This window comes from Vanellus vanellus, assembly GCF_965231255.1.
Source record: "Vanellus vanellus genome assembly, chromosome: 2".
In the NCBI taxonomy this organism is placed as follows: Eukaryota; Metazoa; Chordata; class Aves; order Charadriiformes; family Charadriidae; genus Vanellus; species Vanellus vanellus.
This window is the reverse complement of record NC_138906.1, coordinates 29496063-29515066: the sequence shown is the minus strand read 5'-3', so window position 1 is coordinate 29515066 and position 19004 is coordinate 29496063. Positions and strand designations below refer to the sequence as shown.

At 42.3% G+C, this 19004-nt stretch overlaps 1 protein-coding gene across 4 annotated transcripts in view; it reads right to left on the bottom strand.

Annotated features, from left to right (window-relative positions):
* Window positions 1-11317: 11317 nt before the first annotated feature.
* The window catches only part of GLCCI1 (glucocorticoid induced 1), a 54423-nt gene continuing 46736 nt past the window's right edge, over window positions 11318-19004 (bottom strand). For 2 of the 4 annotated variants that reach the window (XM_082499557.1, XM_082499558.1), the window contains exons 7-8: window positions 15278-15398; window positions 11318-14206 (exon numbers count right to left, since the gene is read on the bottom strand). In XM_082499557.1, coding sequence (XP_082355683.1) covers window positions 13858-14206; window positions 15278-15398 — 470 coding nt within the window. In that variant the 3' untranslated portion in view covers window positions 11318-13857. The remainder of the gene's footprint in view (window positions 14207-15277; window positions 15399-19004) is intronic. The other 2 variants (XM_082499559.1, XM_082499560.1) reach the window with 1 other exon arrangement.

The window sequence follows — 19004 nt, the reverse complement described above, 5'->3', positions numbered from 1 at the left end:
CACGAGCAGCCACCTGCTTTCCCCCAATACCCCTTCCTAAATGGGTGCCCTTCAAACGTTAGGGGCTGCACACGCTAGAAAAAAACGGGACCACCTAAGCAACAAGGTGACCGTGAGTGGAGAAGCAGCACCACCAGCAGCTTTGCTCTGAGTGAGAACAGCAGCAGGCCTACAAACCCTGACAGCTCCAGGATCTGAGCCTGGAAAGGCTCAGTAGAGCAGGAGGTGACATCCAGGTGCTGTGCATCGTGCTGAGTTTCCCTGGGGCCTCTGCCACTACCATCTGCCATCGCATCCCACCACAGGTGCCAGGGGATACTGGATGAGCACCACTGAGGAATGAATGGTGATTGTACTGTCTGTGCTTGTTCCTGAGAGCACGTGGGGTGAAACAGCCCCAGGGCAAAGGAAGTAGAGCTGGAAGGTCCTGCCTTCTCTCACTGCAGTTCCCAAAGACTCAGAGTAGCAGCGAGACATTGACATGGTAAAGGTGCAGCTGCCAGTGTTGTGTCCCTCCCCACTTTTTCAAGCTCCCTTCCTCTTCTGCCCAGCATGCAGTTACTGCTTCCACCCACTTCATCCAGCACCCAGCTGCTTTCTCCTCCCTGGCAGGGAGGCACCGGGGCAGGCCGGCAAGGAGGAGCTGGGCAGCGTAGGGCAGCCCTGCCGTGCTGTGGGCTGGGCAGCCTGCGGCCACTCTCACTCACTTCATCCGTGAGGACTCATTGCAGGAGTTGGACTTCTGCCACAGTAAGCCATGGCCAGCCAGAGACCAGCGTAGTTCTGGGGGGGGGAGGGTGGGTTAACTCTACAGGTGCGTAAGTAACCTGAAGGTAAGCCCTCACTGCAACCTAGGCACATCATCATCTAGGCACTACCTCATCTAGCGTTTCCCTGTAAATCCCCCTCTGGTTAGCCTACTCAAACAATTTCTGCTTTTGTTGTAAGTGCCTTCTTATTTTTAAACCAGCCACCATATGGGAAGGCAGGAAGCAGAGCAACAACTCGGCTTGCCAACAGCCAGGCAGCAGAGGGTTTGCCTCCGCTGAGAAGCAGAAATGCTTGAGACAGTCTAGCGCCGCGTTGGCAAACTGGGTACCAACCAGCTGCTTCCCACTGTTGGGGCTGCCGTCCTCGCTCGGCGCACGGCGGGTGTGCAGAGCCCTGCTGCGGTGCCGCGGAGCGAGCGAGGCCCATACTGTGCACACACACACACACGCAGAGACACACACTCTCCAGTGACAGCAAACAAGGGTACCATGGCCAAACAGGCCCTGCAGGTTCAGCAAGTTTGGCCCTGGGTAACCATCAAGCCTCCAGCTGCAAGGCGGACTGGCTTTGCAGTCAATCAGCCTATTACCCAGGTGTTCATTAACAGTGCTCTCCTAAGCAGAAAATTGACTTTTCCCCTCATTGACTAATTAGAAACCAGTATAATCTTCCCTTTAAGTCACACAAGGTATTTGCCCGCACAGGAGCCCACCGTGTTGGGCCTGCTGGAGCAGGTCCAGAGGAGGGCCACGGAAATGGTCAGAGGGCTGGAGCACTTCTGCTCTGAAGGAGGACCGAGAGAGTTGGGGTTGTTCAGCCTGGAGAAGAGAAGGCTCCAGGGAGACCTTATTGTGGCTTTCCAATCTATAAGGGGGGGCTATAAGAAAAAAGGAGAGAGCCTTTTTACCAGGGGCTTAGGACAAGGGGCAACAGTTTTGTACTGAAAGAGGGTAGGGTTTAGATCAGATATGAGGAAGAAAATTTTTATGATGAGGGCAGTGAGACCCTGGAACAGGTTGCCCAGGGAAGGTGTGGGTGCCCATGATTGGAAGTGTTCAAGGTCAGATTGGAACAACCTGATCTAATGGAAGATGTCCATGGCAGCAGGGGTTGGACTCAAAGCCTTTTAAAGGTCCCATCCAACCCAAACCGTTCTGTGAGTCTATCACGAAGTGAGGAGGCTGCCATTTGCCAGGGAGCAGTGTACAACTCCCATCAACTGCATCAGCTTTTAACTCTGTTCTACCATAGCGAAAGCTTCATGTGCCCAACCTTGTAATTAACCCATAGTGGAAGGGTGTGAAGTTTTGGCTGCTTTCAAAAAAATTACAAAATTTAAATTAAAAAGAGAGAAGCATGCTGTAGCTTGGACGTGAAGGTCTGGCTCATTCTACCTGCCAGCTATTTACACTGGTTGCTGTTGGAATCCTTATAGGGTAATGAATATCAAAAAAAAAGTAGATAAGGGATTTTAGAAGTGATTACAGACCTACCTAAGTTATTAAAGATGTTACAGCCAGTCTTCCCTTTAAATGAAAGTCTTTCATCTAGTCCAGAAACCTACTCTGTAGGGTGTTTCTTTTATTTTGGACTTCCACAGCTATTATGGCAGTAGGAAAGGCCCCAGGACAGGTGCTGGAAGCCATATTCTTGCTTCATCAACAGGCTGGAGAGAGGAAAAAAAAATTATTTAAAAGTGCTACACAATGAAATCATCCACCCTGTCTCCATCTAGGTGGGTGGATAACAGCCGGCTGCAGGAAACAAACATGCTGAATGTAACAGGAGCAGGATCCAACAAGGAGAAAAATCCAAACTCCTACTATTAGTCCAAGTGCAATCCTCAGAATAAACCCTTGACACATAAAATACAGAAATTAAAATCATGGGCTTTGCTGCTTTGCTGTTACAGCTGCATATTTTCCTGGGCTAAGCGGTCTGTGTGGTCTTCCATGATCATCTCTGCCTTGAACTTGAGTACCAGAGCTTCAGAACACCACAATCTGACAAGAGAGAGTGGCCCTGACCACGGCAGGGAGACAGTTTGATTTGATTTTTAGAAGACAACAGAGATTCTGAAGAATGAGACAAACCCCGGAGGGATTTTTCTGATCCGCAGTTCAGCTGGGTCTTGGGCTGATCTAACCTTTCTGCAAGGCTGTCCCTGGATTTGGTGACAGCAGCCAGGGCTGCAAAGGAGCCACAGGCACATGAGCGATTTGAGGCTTTTCCCCCAAAACACCAGCCTATGCTGTTAAGTCACAAGAGCCTTCCCAGGGCTTGGGTGCCTGAGCATCCCAAACCGATCCAAAATGTGGGCCACCGGCCTCCCCTCATCAGTCTTGTGGTGTCCTGGCAGCCCCTTTCCAACTGAAAGAAGAGCCTGTAATGGCACTGAGCTGGCTGAAAACTTGGAAGGAAAAGGGGAAAAAAAGCAAGAAAAAAAATGTTTGTGTCAGCAGAGGTGACACAGGCACACGAGTCGGGGGGGGGGGGGGGGGGCATCCAGCAGCAGTAGCGCTACTGGAGACTTTGGGCAGCGCCTGTGGTCACCTCTACTTGTTACCATACCACAGCCAAGCTTACCTGCAAGATACACACTGCCGTCACTGCTCTTCACGTGGGGAGACAATAATTACAAAAAGCCTTAATCAAACCAAATCTTCTTTCTGTCCACATTTAACCCTCCCTCCCCCTCCCACACTGAGCACTTCGCAGCTTTTGCTTTCATTTTTAAGGAACGTGATCGAGGTCTCCTTGGAGGTAGGGGAGCTCTTGGCTTCACTGGCCTTTGCCACGTACATTAGTTATTGTCGCTGTGCTTCAAAGGCTGGATAGACCTCAGAGAGCGCAGGTCCGTCACACAGCTTGCAGTTTAAGCCACGGGAACGTTGCCAAAACAAAGTATAAAGGGAAACAAGATTAAAAGGAAAGAGAGACATTCAGGAAGAAAGGCAGCACGGACACTGCTTCAAGGTCCCTCCACTCCCTCCCCCCCATTCTAACAGCCCATCCTCTTAGCAAACATTAAATGCAATCGGGAAATACTAAAAATCCATAACGGGTCATTTTCCTACTTGGGATTTGCAGGAGCAGATTGAACTGTCTGTCCTGACGTGGTTTTTAATGAACAGTACAGATTGCTTGTAAGTGGTTTGGGTTCCCTCTCTGTTCCCCATAAACACGTGAAGTATCTAATGGAGGGGCTTAATTGAGGTTAAGGTCCGTAATGTTGTTTTCTTTGATGGTTGTTACCCAAGTGAAAAAAAGGAAAGTGTTTCAAGATACAGGAAAATGCTTTTATGGCCCCAAAATAAGTTCTCCTGTTGTGCAGCATTGCCAAAACAAAACAAGTCCCTTTCCACACAGGGAGGATTGCCAAAGTGAAGCAAGCGCCTTTCCGCTGGGAAGACAATCCAATATACACACCATCAGCACTGACAAAATCTCTATCAAGGCGCTCAAGTCTCTGCACCAGGGCACATCATAAAAAAAAAAAAAAAAAAAACACCACACCTGACAGCATGGAGTACCTTGGGGCCAGTCTTACCACGACCCGTGGGCTCCTGACGGTTCCTGTCTCCAGCTTGCTGCCAGAGCCCGAAGCACCACCATGACGCTGCCTGCCTTAAGTCCTGAAGGCTGCAGGAGACCAGGTCGCATACTCTTGGTTTGCAATGAGAAGGAGGAAACCTCTCCCAGTCACCAGAGATGGTGGAAAGGAGACTCCCACACAGGAGAGGCAGACAGATCTTGTGCTTATTGGGTTGGGAAATGGAGACTCCCATGATGGTGAAGGCTGGGAGCTGGTGGCTTCTGGCACCAGGAGGGTGGCTCCTGCTCCACCTGCAGATCTGCAGAACAGGGCCAGTGTCCTGGTAGCAGGCAGGGGGCTGGGAGCCATGTCCCATGAAGCCCCTGCATGTCCCAAGCTTGAGCCGTGCAGCAGTACTAGGAGGGAGCAGCAACTGACAGCAGTGGGCAACTCTCTGCTGCCTACACAACCTGTCATCTAGGGAGGTTTGCAGCTTGCTAGGGACTCTGAGACCGCATGTTATGGAGACACAGCTGAGGCCTGTCTGGTCAAGTGACAAAGTGGTGGTCCAGGTTTGGCAAACAAAGGGTGCAGGGTGGTGTGGTCAAGATAGACCTCAGAGATGACAAAATAGGGGCTTACCCCAAGTGAGCCCAAATAAGCAAAGTGCTGAGACAACAGAAGTGTGAGGAGCTCTCCTAGCGTTTCTGGGAGACCAGGGAGGTTCCCTGAAAGGGCTGTATGCTAACACACGCATCCTGGGGAACAAATGGAACTCTATCTTCAAGGTCCTTTCCAACCTAAACCATTCTATGAAATGGGAGGAATTAGAGGGCTGCATGCAGTTACAGGGCTACCATCTCACTGGGATCCCAGTTGTGGTGAGACATCTTACACAACTGGAGCACTGCCATGGCTGAATATGGGCTCTCTAGGTAGGGCTGGACAGGATGGTCAGGAGGTTGAAGCTGCCCTTTATGTGGGAAGGCGTGGATGCCTTGGGATGAGTGGGGACCCAGCTGAGAGCTTGTGGGTCAGCATTAGAGGGCAGACCAACGCGGGTGACATTGTGGTGAGTGCCTGCTACAAGACCACCTGACCACAAGGGAGTAGATGAGACTTTCTTCAGAAAACTGGAAGAAGCCTCACATTCACAGGCCCTGTTCCCTGGGGGCCTTGAACCCCCCTGAGATCTGCTGAAGGGACAACACAGAGGGAGACAAGCAATCCAGGAGGTTTCTGCAGTACCCTGATAACTTCCTGACACAGTCAGTCAAGGAGCTGGTGAGGGGAGATGCTTAGCTAGATCTCATACCTACAAAGAACAACGGGTCAGGAACATGAAGGCTAGGGGCAGCCTTGGCCACAGTTACCACAAGACAGTAAAGTTTAGGACCCTGAGAGGAAGAAGGAAAAGGAAAAAGCAGGATCACAACTGTGGACTTTAGGAGAGCAGACTTTGGCCCCTTCAGGGGCCTGCTTGGAAGAATCCCACGGGATACAGCCCTGGAAAGGAGTCCAGGACACCTGGTTGATTTTCATGTATCACCTGCTCCAGGTGTCCTCCTTCCTCTCTACTCAGCACTGTAGAAGGCTCAGGGGGGAATCTTATCTATGTGGATCAATATCTGAAATGGGAGGAGGGGGATTGGTGTCAAAAAAGATGGAGCCAGACTTTTCTCAGTGGTGCCCAGAGACAATGGGCACAAACTTAAATACACAAAATTCCATTTAAATGTAACAAACTACTTTTTTTACTGTGAGTGCGGTCAAACACTGGAACACGTTGCCCAGGGAGGTCGTGGAGTCTCTGTCCCTGGAGATACTCGAAACCCCACTGGACACTGCCTGAGCAACCTGCTCCAGCTGACATTTATGACAATTATGACATTTTTGATCAGAAGGGTTACATCCACAAATTGACTTTCCGCATTCAGAATATTCTTACAACTCTATTCAACAGTCCCTAATCCTGAAGGCGCATAAATCTTTAGACATTTAGTTTCCTTCAATGCATTTCCACAGGCACCACAGGACAACTACACAAGTACCAAAGACCCCAGGCTGCTCCGATGCTCCACACTGAAGTACTCACAGGATTCCCAAACAAGTTATAGAATCATAGAATTGTCTAGGTTGGAAGGGACCTTTAAGATCATCAAGTCCAACCATCAGCCTAACACTGCCAAAACCACCACTAATCCATGTCCCTCACCACCCCATCTACCCATCTTTTAAATACCTCCAGGGATGGTGACTCCACCACTTCCCTGGGCAGCCTGTTTCAGTGCTTAACAACCCTTTCTGTGATGAACTTTTTCCTAATAGCCATCCTAAACCTCCCCTGGTGTAACTTAAGGCCATTTCCTCTTGTCCTATGACCTGTTACTAGCGAGAAGTTGTTGACCCCCACCTCTCTACAACCTCCTTTCAGGTAGTTGTAAAGTGCATTGTTGTTTTTCTCCTGAGGGTCTAGTTTGTTGTCCAGTCTAGTAGGTACATTTTGTCATTTACTGATACAAACCCAAATCATGTTACAGTGCTGCATTCAACAGCCTTTGAGTTAGGATGCCACCAAAGAGAGACAGATTGCAATCTGTAGATGGCCTGGTTTGAAGAATGAAATACATTTATCCAGGCTTACGTTTCTCTGGAGTATTAAGGCATCCACTGTCTTCCCAAACCAAAGAGCATCCTGTAGGTACAAATATGCACATGTAAGATCACCCTCCATTTCAGGTACAGGCAAGGCCTAGGATGCCTTTGCTTTCCAATTACCTCAAATATAAAAGACCTACTACCACCATCTTTTTTTTTTTTGTGTGTTTTTTTTTTGTTGTTGTTGTTTTGTTTAGGTATTCCCCTCCAGAAGGGGGTCAAAACAGAGAGTTCTCCCTTGAGCGAAGCAGGTTTCAGAAGTACGGAACACCGAAAGTGTCTAAACTGTCTCCTTGGCATTTTTCACCAGAACAGACAACACTCACGTCCACTATTGCACCCAACTTCATTTCATGAACAAGAGCCCTTGGAATGAGGTGGCAATCCTTAACACACACGCATACACCTCATCCAAAATAAAACCATGCAGTGAAAGCCTACAGCATGGTTCCATCTCTGCATTGTCAGAGAGATGCAAGGCTACACCTAAAACTTACTTTTTTCAGCAACTGACACTGAAATGCTGAATGTTTTTCAGAGCGTTTTCAGGAGGTACAAGGAATTAGAATCCACAGGAATCACAAAAGCAGTCAAACTTTTTTTTCTTATTATTTCCTAAAACCAAGGTTTAGTTTCCAAAGGCAAAATTTTTACTTTTTTATTTTTTCACAGGAATGAGTTCTTCCTTGCCTGTGTAACAAGCCCAAAAATACCACCAACCTTATGGAAAGGGAGGTTGTTACTCCCTGAGAAACCTCGGTATCGTAAAGATAGGGCAGGATTAGACATTTTTATCCAAATAGAAATCAGAAAGGAGTAATTGCATCACCCAGCCTTTTGGCACCAGACCTTAACAGGGAGTCTAGTTTAATTTTCTCCTCCTTGGAGAAAGAACTTCCTTCCACATAAATCTCGAGTTCTCAGATCTCATCTCCTCTTGCAGTAAGCAGTTAGACAACCAGAATTAGTTAACATGACCATTATGCCTAACAGTCTGGATTTAGATAACGCTGTTTACCTACAGCTTATTTGGAGACATAAAAGTAAAAACAAGGGTACAAGAAATAGATTACCATGGGTATCACTAAACATACGTTGCCCTGAGCAAACCCTGTTTCTCAACCAAGAGCTGTACAAATCACTGTAAGGCTCAACCACATATGCACGTACACCCAAGAAAAAAGAAATTTAAAAACCCCAGAACTTATTTTTCTACAGGCAGTTATTAGTCTAATTGTGCTTCATTAACAAGCTCAGTCCCTAATTCAAGAGGGAAAAAAGAGAAAGATTACACAACTTCCTCTTCTCCCAGGTTTCCAGCTCCTCTGCATCTGAGCTTCCAAGCTACAGCTCAAGGCAGCCAATTTAACATCAGAACTTGTTACAACCTGAGATAAAATTTCAAGTTCTTCTTAGAAAAGGGGTCATGTCTCTATCCAGCTTAATTTCATTGCTATTCTTTCTTGCTGTCAATTGAATTAGCAGTTTAATTTGCATTTTCGCTCACCTCCAATGTGCTCTTTACAGAGGAAATACTCCTCTACCTTCTCAATTAGCATTTTCCTATTGGCCCCTCTTGAGTGACTCATTATTTCTGTGACCTACTGCACTCCTTTTGGACACCACCTACTCCCCGATTTCTTGCCACCTCTCCAAAATTAGTGTTATTGAGGAGGTGACAGGAATCAAAACTACTATAAACCTACTCAACCACCTCTACTTTATTGGAGACTTCATTCACATGTGACACAAACTGAAAAATTTCAGAAGGCAGAAACTATCTTCAAAGAGCTATTCCAGACAGTTTTGCTTTAAAAGTGTTAATCCTCTAGTTAAAAATATTGCAGCAAGCTACTTTTTTAGTGAGACAAGAATACTTATGGTAGTTAAAAACCCTACCTCTTTAAAGTCAACCAAAATGTGAAAAGCTCCAAATCATCATGAGTTAGTAAGGCTTATAAAAACATCTTCTTGAGCCTATCCTTTGTAAAATCACCTCATTTTAAACATACCAGTACTTGAAAAAATCCTCCTTTGCAACCTAATTACTCTTAGTGCTAAAATAAATCTATATTTCTAGTATGAATTAATCTAGCTTCATATTCCTACTGCTTGAGTTTAGTATTCCACGTCTGTTAAATTTAAGGAGCTCGTTACGAAGTATTTCCTGTGTAGGTATTTACTAACTGGAATTAAGTCACTCCTCAACCGTCAAGCGAAACACATTGTGTTCCTTACAAAACTTTGCTGTGTGTTTTTTTCCAGTACCTCACTCATTCCTGTAGCTCTTCCCTGAGCCTTCTCCAACCTTTTACAGTCTCTCCTGAACTAGATCATTTCCCAGGACCAGTTACACAAATGCAAACAGAGACAAGAGACACATACTTTAACTGCATGACAATCTTTGATCAAACAACTTCTTTTAGCCAAGCACCAACTATGAATAGCTGTATGTGTACATCCCCGTAACAGATGTACTTTCCCAGCTTTCACTTACTTTTTCCTTGCACTTAGGTTGTGGAAACACATTGCAGAAACGATGGTTATTCCCTCCCAATTATGTAGCTTCAAATTCATCTTTGCATAGCTGGATTTTGCAAAGCAAGCCAGGCTGTTTCACAACAGTAATTGATTTCTACTTCTACTAGTCATATGTCATCTTCAGGCTGCTTGGATTTTACCTCAAGTAACAGATGAAGGTACCAATCCATTACATGGAGTAACACCAGGAGCTAGATTGCTAAACCTCAGTGGTCTTCGCTTGCAACTGCGATGTCAGCCAACATCTCTAATTCATTCAATTTCTTGTGTTTATTTTGTATTACTCCAGGCTTATGTTTAAATACTGTGAAGATACTGAGGCTCTACCCAATACGTGGCCCTTCTCAAGAGCTGATTTCTCAGGAAGCTGTAAATCATCTCCCTGACAACACCCTTCTTCCTAAAACAAACAGGTCACTACCCAATGCCCCCTACCCCCCGCGTACGTAGCCACGGGCTCCCCTTACACCGTCCTCCAGTCTCTGAATAGTCCATTTCTAGAGCCATGAATTGCTAGAAACCGCAACATTCAAGCTGAGGAAGATCTTTTAGTCACAAGGCAGAGACACAAAGCAAAATCATTTCATTAGCTCTCTACTCTCAGCGCTTTTCAGACTGCTTGTCTTGGCTTTGAGGAAGACATAACACAGTGAATTACAGCAAGCACAAAACTTCAAAGTGTGGTTTATGTGGAAGCGGCACATTACCACAACCATAACTAACCAGGCGAGGCCTATAGGTTCACGGGGATGGTGAAAAAGTTACATGTGGTACAAGTTGCATCACAAATTTTCAAGGTGAGCCACATGCTTCTGTCAAACTAATTCTTGAGAATGCCCTCCCACGCAGGGACAGCCCAAAACTGATGCAGCCAAATCATTTAGAGGACAAGGCAGTCAGAAAGCTTTTCCTAGCAAGCCCTACAAACTGATGACGAAATGGGTAAAACCAAGCCATTTCTGACTGAAGGACATCAAGCATTTTCATAGCAGGGTGGGATATGACATCCTTTGAGGCTCCAGACTTTCAGCACTTACAGTTAACTTTCAGTTCAGGTTTTCAACATCATCACATTGAAACCTTGTAATCTTTGGGATGCTGAAAACTTACATTTCCACTTCCTGGTGATAAGCACTAAACCATTCTAGCTGGTTATTGCCATAGCGCTCTTCAGTAAACACTGACTTCGGAGGATTTACATGTATTTAAATATTATTCTTCTTTCTTCCTCCCTCCCCCTCACCCCCCATCTGGAAAGAATTATTCTGCAAGTCAAATGACAATCACTTGACTCATACAAAACAACACGAACCCAAGACCGTCAGTAGATTTATACCACATCCTTTAGGGCTTCGGTTTAGTTTCACATAGTGAAACATCTAATGGCTTTCAGAATTTTCAACAGATAGCTTGAAATTAGCCATACCACAAACACAGCAGTGGATACACAGTTTCCAATAACGCTTAACTGATTTTTTTTCCCTCTATGCTCTGAAGAAAGAACAAGCTCATTATATGCAGACATAAAATATGCTATTTTTAAGCATATTTAAGCATTCAGCTATTCTTAAACTTTTCCCCCCTTTCTAGAACAGCATTATGCAAAAAACAATCAATAAGAGATTATCTTGTTCTAGAACAAGACATAGCATACTAGTCATAAAGATAGCTGGTTGAGATTATTCTAGATGTAAATTTGGAACAATGTTAAACTTTAATCTCATTCTATGGTAGGTATTTCATATGCAGTTTCCAAAACAAATAAATGAACCACTGCTTCTGTGTGTCATCCCCACCACTTTTCTTTTTTTTAACTATAATTTTTATTTAAATAAGACACAGGAACTTCTATACCGAAAAAAATACAAAACAAAAGCCACACATTTCCTTGTGTAAAGCAATATTGTGTGATAACTTGAATACTGTTCAGCACAGTGGCTAGAAATAACAGTACAACTATGTACAAAACTTTAAACAATATTTGACAAATTTCTACAGCTGGATGTAGAATACAATTGAGATAAACAACTGCTGGGAAATTTACATGGCAAAGCATTAGCTTGAACACATTTGGTTCAAAACCTTCAAATCTGCTAAGAACAAATGTGCAATTTAATTAATATTTAGTTTCTCGTGGAAAAAAAACCCAAAACAACAGAACAGATAAAGGCATTGCAAATATTGTACAGAGTTTATCACTGATCTAAACCCCATTCATCATATTCCCTGGTAACCTAACACCAATAACTGAGACTACAATTTCTTATCTGGACATAACCAGAGCATAAAAAGGTCATCATACTGCAATGTTAATCTAGAAAGAAAAATATTAAAAGGAATCGATACTTACATCACGAGTATTTTCTCCCCTTTATCTTCAGTCTATAAAATATATAGTGTTTTCACCTAGGCCTGAGATTAGTAGGGTTAAAGATGGCTGTTGTGTTTCAAGAAGGTTTTTCACATGAAAATAGTGAGACACAGACACCTCTCCTATTTTTTTTCTGCATGGGGAGTCAAAAAACAGTGATTGTTTTATAGGCTGCAAATTCCACCTTGTAAGATAGTACTAACAAAGCCTCAGCAATAAAAAGGAAACAATGCTTTATCTCCAAAGAAAGCACATATTTAGTGAGTAGTTATTGGTGGCTCACTCTCACCCCCTCCAATCTCATCTTCAAAAGAGGAAAAAAACATCATGCAGCAAGTTTAAACGCTCAGTAGCTGCAGGCTACTAATCTCTTCAATTCCTGGAAAAGGTGAACCTTATTCTCTTAGGAGCAGACCGCATAAATGTAGTTCCACTGAGCTGAAAGCAATGGAGCAAGACCATTAAGTTTATTTTGCCTTTGGGGTCCTCTTTGTATGACAGGAAATTATCTCTGAAAGCAATGCTCCTCTTGTTCCAGTACAATAGAAGAGCACCACTAACCCGCTCTTGCCGTGTACCATTTTGAGAAAGTGTCCAGCCTGCAAAACCAGGATTATTTTACAAGGATTTGGTTTTATTCACACTTAAGGAGGGGGGAAAACACACTTGTACACACACAACTTAAGTAACTGAAAATTATGGGAGAAGCTTTGATTAAGTAACATGAACTTAAAACTATTGTTTTCCCCACCCCTCTTAGAACACCCACTTGCTACTTTTGGACTTTAATCCAAACACAATTACTCACTACATAAATAAAATGCTGCTCATCTAACACTGCTTGACAAAATCTGAAAACCTATTTCCAACCAGCAAATGAACAAACGTTTCCAAAAGAGAAACTAAACATTAATTTGACTTTTAGACGGTAACAGTAGCATTTCACATCCTTAACTGCCAACAAAAACATGAGAGGAAATCCCCATCGCCCCCTGCGAAACCTGAAAGAATTTCTGTCCTTGAACAAAAACATTCTTGTCTTTCAAAATCCTCTCACACACAACGTGGAATGTTTCTCATGTATACAGCCTAGTACTGAACACTTTATTTGCAACAGTTTAACAGTCATTAACTGAGCAACACCTGAAACCTTTAAATGCCACATTTTTACATATATTGAAATGACAGTAAATGCAACAGTTGTTTTACTTGTAAGCACATGACAAAGTGATATACATCACAGATTTGCTGGTTCTCCTCATGTTCACCCATGTCCAGGGTCATCATTCACCTGGAACTGAATGCACTTATTCCAAGAAAGTGGAATGTAATGAGGAAATATTAATGCATAAAATAAGGAAAGGCAAAAGAGCGATGTTCCCTCTTTAGCTTTGTAGCTGTAAAATATTTTATATCCCAATATGATATACATTCCAAGTTACCTGAGTTTACACTTCGAGAGAAGTACCTGAAGCTAGGCCATAGGGTGGGCACTGTGCAACTGTTGTGGCCATTTTTTTTTTTTTTTTTTTTTGCATTGTGTGTATTACAGAAGTTAGAAACATAAACACCTGGATCAATTGTAAACATAATCCTGAAGTACAGTATTTTCCATAGGACACAACACAGCAAGACATTTTCTATTCAGACAGGCAACTTTTTTTTTTTTTATATATATATAGAGCTTATTTATACTGTAGAATTTGAAACAGAACACAGGACACAGTACTAATCTGGTCAAACATACTATGAAATGCATAGTCTCCACTTAAAACGCTAAATGATATATGGATTCTGCAGGCATTACTGCTTTCTCACAAAAAATGCTGAATATGAATTCTGTCCCTGCCAAGAACAGCGTTGAGATAATTTTTCAAATGCTGCTAAGTATTCCGTGTTCTTCTGAAAGGTTGCCACCTCATGCAGATGTATCTGAACTATTATATCCTTGTTTCAGGGCAGAGGCCTGCTCCACCTTGCTCTAGATTAACACGTAGCTCTGAGGAGAGGAATGGTCTTCAGTCTGAATTTCTTGCAAAAGCGGCTGCTGCTGTTGGGACGGTTGCTGTACCGAGACCTCTGTAGAGTCCATTGTGCTGGTGTCATCTGACAGAGATGAGAAAGAGACCCGAGATGAAAGCTGCTCAACAGTCAGGGTGCTCAAAGCTGTGCTTTGACCAGAGTTTGGAGAGTTCTTCAGTGTCAGGTCTGAAGCGGGAAGGAGGGGTCCCAGAAGTTTTACAGGACAGAAAGCTGATCCGGTTGGGATGAAATTAACCTTGTTTTTGTCAGGACATGAAAAGAGAGGGGCTGAGACAGGCTGACGAGACCTACAACAAGAAAAAAGATTATATACCTGGGCAACCAAGATGTTTTATACGTCATGAACTTTGTGGTTCTACACGTTGCTAAAATGTGAATGACAAGGAATGGGATTATTTGGACAGAGGGGCAAACATCTTCCATATTGGTAGTCAGCTAACTGATCCACAGCATTAAAAATAGTACCGTCACAAAAATGACTTGATAATTACTGGATAAACATGCAACTTCCAGCAAGAAAAATCTGCAGTACATATGCACATGAAAAAAATGCCGCAGTAATTTAGAATGGCACAAATTCTTCTTTAATAAAAACAATGCAGCAACAACACATTTAGTCATATTAAGTCCCTTTGAGAACCTCCATGAAATAGACCTCTCCTTTCCCATATTCTGCAATTTGTCTGGAGGCTTCCTCCACAACCCAACATTGCTCCTTCACCATCCAGCAGGCAATGAATGCTGTTAGAGCAAGAAACGTCCCCTCCTTAATTCTTTTATCCACAGGAGCTAAGCATGCAACCTCGACAGCATGTACTCAAATACTGCTGGGTCTAGGGGAAAAAGACACGATGTCCAAGAGTTTCATTTCTGACTTCTTGCTCAGCAAAAATATTGAGCAAAGTCTATGCCATAAGTATACCACTGTCTACACTTTACATAGGTTTCATTCCATTTTATATGTTTTATACATATCAAAATGTAACCTATGCTTGAAACTGATAAAGAATTACGACAAGGAGAGTTTTTGTTTTAGGCCATGAAATTTTAAGACGTTAATAAAAAAAAATATATGAAAAGAGATTTATAAATGCTTAGGAAATCAAAGGTACCTTATCCTTTCTGCTTGGCTTTTTGTTGCCTTTTACAAATGCACAAAAAGAGTTCAAGTATAAAAGACTCCATTTCCTCTTCAAACCAACGTGAACACTTCAACTTCTCTTCTGTACAAACTCTAAGAATAGTTTGCTCCTGCAAAACTCATCAGCTGGAATAGTTTATTCATCTGCAGTTGAATAGGCTCAGTAAACAGGTTTACTGCTTTGCAGATACCAGCTGATATAAAAGGCATTACTTACGACATTTCCTCAAAGACCTTCACTCGCTCACATCCCTCTGGGGGCTCTCGTTTGAACATGTAGCTGTTGTTTGGTTTGGGAGATGAGGCATACTTGGGCAACGGTGAGCTACTCCCACTGTCTGAAAATTTAAAGCAGTTATATTACTAGAGATTGAGAGTGCTTTTTAATTAAATTCGCTTTCCAAACAAGATGCCTTTTTTCACAATTTAGCCACTATGCTGGTTTGCTTCTACCACAATGCTTCCTTTATTGCAGGCTATTTCTAACACCCTAGTATAGCACATTTCTTCTGAATAAAAGCTTCAGTGCAGCAGTAATCTATCATATAACAACACAGAACAGGAGGATATTTTTATCCAGAACACTGCCATCGGAACAAAGCAGAGCTGTGATCCTGGAAACAAATACATTCTTTATTATGTATTTCAAAAAAACATAAATGAACAAGGTAATATGAGTAATACATGCAGAAGAATTATGAGTGGTAATGATAATACGCCTTCTCACTGTATAAACACAGTTATTGAAAATGTGTATATACAGCATGTATCTTTTTTTAAAACATAATTCTTCACTGGAATATTGAATTCTTCACTGGAATATTCATTCATCTCATGAATAGTTCAGAAGTTGTAAAGAAACAAAACCCACTTGTAATATAGGTACTGATAACTCATCATTACAATGCCCTAGCTTATTTGCTTTGCAATTGTGAAGTTGTTTTAGTATCCAAAATAAAACTTCCACAACTCAATTCACTCACTATTACTAACTACATGATGTAAGTATCCTTCCTAACTCTAGCTGTCTGTGTATATTTTACAGATGACTACTAGACATGCGTAGAACTAAAGGTGAGAAGATCTATGACACAAGGCAATAGGCAGATTTCTTTGTAATTCTTGGAAAATGTACGAGATAAGACTCCACCCTTGGTAATGACAAAAGCACAACAGTTTGAAAAAAATCAAGACTATGAGAGGGTTCACTTTAAACACTCATCTTGCCAACATGATATTCAATGCATTAAGGAAATAAAGTAAGCACAAAGATAATTACTCACAGAAAATTATCTCTCTACAGTGGCTTCTACCTTTTCCAAGAGCAACACCTATCTCAGGCTAGTATTAGTGGCTCCCTATTCTCTGTTCGGGGTTACAATTTAAAAAACAAAATGAAATGCCAAGGTTAAAAAGGATCCCCCAGGTTACAAACACACCTTATTTGGAGAGAAATAACTGCTTTTCTTTTAGGTCCTTTTGAATCTTTCCACCGATGTGTGGTACCTTACCATTTTTAACTCAGATACCGTTGTTTATTCTGCTGTTGTTCATGTGTGCCTTTTCAGCAACAGTGGAAAACCAACCAAAACTTCAAGTACTATGGTCTAGATTCGTTGAAGCATATAAGATTGTCTTTCATAGCTTGCAAACAGTAACTACATAAACATTTGTATAACCATGACTCAAATACAAAGGCTAATCATTAGAGGTTTTTAAATATCTCTGCTTCCTTGTACAAGACACAAATCAACTCAAATGTAACACTTCCCTTTGGAGATTTACTAAAGATACAAGAAAAAAAAAATAGTTGAAGTGAACCTCAGTAGCGTATCGATTATTCAGCTCTTTCCTGCTGTAAACTGAATACAGAACTTCTATTTAGGGAATTTTAGGTGTTAACTGTATGAAGGCAGAAAAACCTCAGAGACAATACAGATATTTGCCAAGCTGGGAGCACGATGGTCCTGTTGGCATCTTTCCACTGTTGGCCCACGCAGCTCATTCCAAACACAGAAATCATTAACAGAACCCAGACAGTTTGTTTCCTCCTTCTAATATTTAAAATTGAAGATCCAAGTTTCTATTTAAAAACTCTGAGACATAAAATGTGCTACTATTCATTCCACCAAATAGTGGAAAACTGTGGCAGTACATCCAAGGAAAGAATCAAACTGAATTCAAAGTTAAGTCGGTTCTTGGAAGATTTAGAGTCTTGTCTAGCCAGTTCAGTTTTCAATCAAGTTTTCGGTTTATTTAGCCCTGTCTGGCTGAAACTTTCTATACAAGACAGCTGTTAAACGAGTAGAAAAAATTGTATTGTATAATTTAACTGTTCTGTTTCTCTCTTTACCCTCCCTGCTTTTAAAGCTCTTTAAGTTGTTAGCTTTTCATTTTGACCAAACACACCCCACACCGCTATTTAAAAAATACATGTGGTTATTAGGAGGCTCACACGTACAAGCTTGGTGTTGGTCCTACACATACAGCAGCAGTGTGACAACAGAAGGGTACTGGGAAAATAGGCCACGAGTTAAAGTGGTAAGAGGTGGACTTTACAGCTTAAGCCAGTCTCCACTTGTGTATCCTGTAAGCTCCTAAGTGCTAAACTGTCACATTATTAATCCTTAATGACACTGCAAGTGTGTATTCTCAAATGGAGCTATTTACACTTTTTTTTTTTTTTTAACTTTCTCAGAGGCTGCAATGCGTGAGCCTTCGTGTCAGAGGACACATCTGCATCTTCCACGCTTCCACCAGTAGGGTGTGCTCTGCTGGCGTATTTCAACCAACTAATCAAATTTCATTAAGATGACAATGATTGAAGATTAACAGATGTAACCTTTAAAGTGAGTTTTGTTACCATAAGCACACAGCAGACAATATGGAGACTTATTACACAGAATTTCTAAGCATATTCAAAATGGATATATTCTGCTATTTCGAAAATGTTTAAGATTGTAATTGAACGCTAAAAATGCTATTTTAACCAGAAGACTTAATACCACAAATTTTAGTTTGCATATATTACAGCAACGAAAGAGGCAAACTAAGAAAGAATCTGTAAAACAAGTTTTTGAGTGACAAAACTTAAAGGCAACAAGAAACTTCGCCAGCGAGCTTTAGGATTTGTTTTGATAGGTTCAAAAATACTTTTGTTTCTTCAGACTTTCCAAAGATTTCACATACAATTTTCATTTTAAAAACTATGAATCAGATGCCCAGAAGTTAAAAAATATCTTCAGTTTATCTTCATGAACATGTTGCTTGTAAGAGCCTGCCAGCAACAGTGGGAATCCACAACGCTACACAAAAGCGCCTACATAAAAATCCCTGAAAACCAGGCTACGCTATCTATTTTTTTGCATGGAAAACAACCCCGATTTTCATCTGCTTATACCTTAGGATGCCTTTGAACTTTACCTCTGTCACAGCTGCTAAGTATGCTACGTAGCACTCCGAGTTATAGTCTCATGGACCAGAATATCATAAAATACTCTGATAAAATACTGGTAGCTTTAATGCAGAAAGGCAGTAACTTACCTTGCAATAGCCCGATATTTGAAAACAAAATCATAAAGCCAGGTGCCATTAAAACACCTTCTCTCCTACCCTTCCTTCTGTGCTCCAATCAATACCATGTAGTATTACTGCTCCATTTGGACCAGTGTTATGGGCCTTTTCTGAAATTTAGCTTTCACTTTCTTTTGAAAAACTCAATAGATTTAGCAGCTTCTTGCAGAAATGTAAACCAAACAGCTGATACAGTCCAAAGAGCAGCTGTGAGGGCCTCAGGCCAAGGCACAGCTTTGCACAAGAAATAAAAGATGCTTTAGAAATGTAAAGCAGTGCTGTGTCTGTACAGAGGCCTGGCTCCTCTCGCTGCTCACGCCTCTCAGTCAAGCTACTAACCTTCCTTTCCTATTCAGCAACACAGTCAGGAG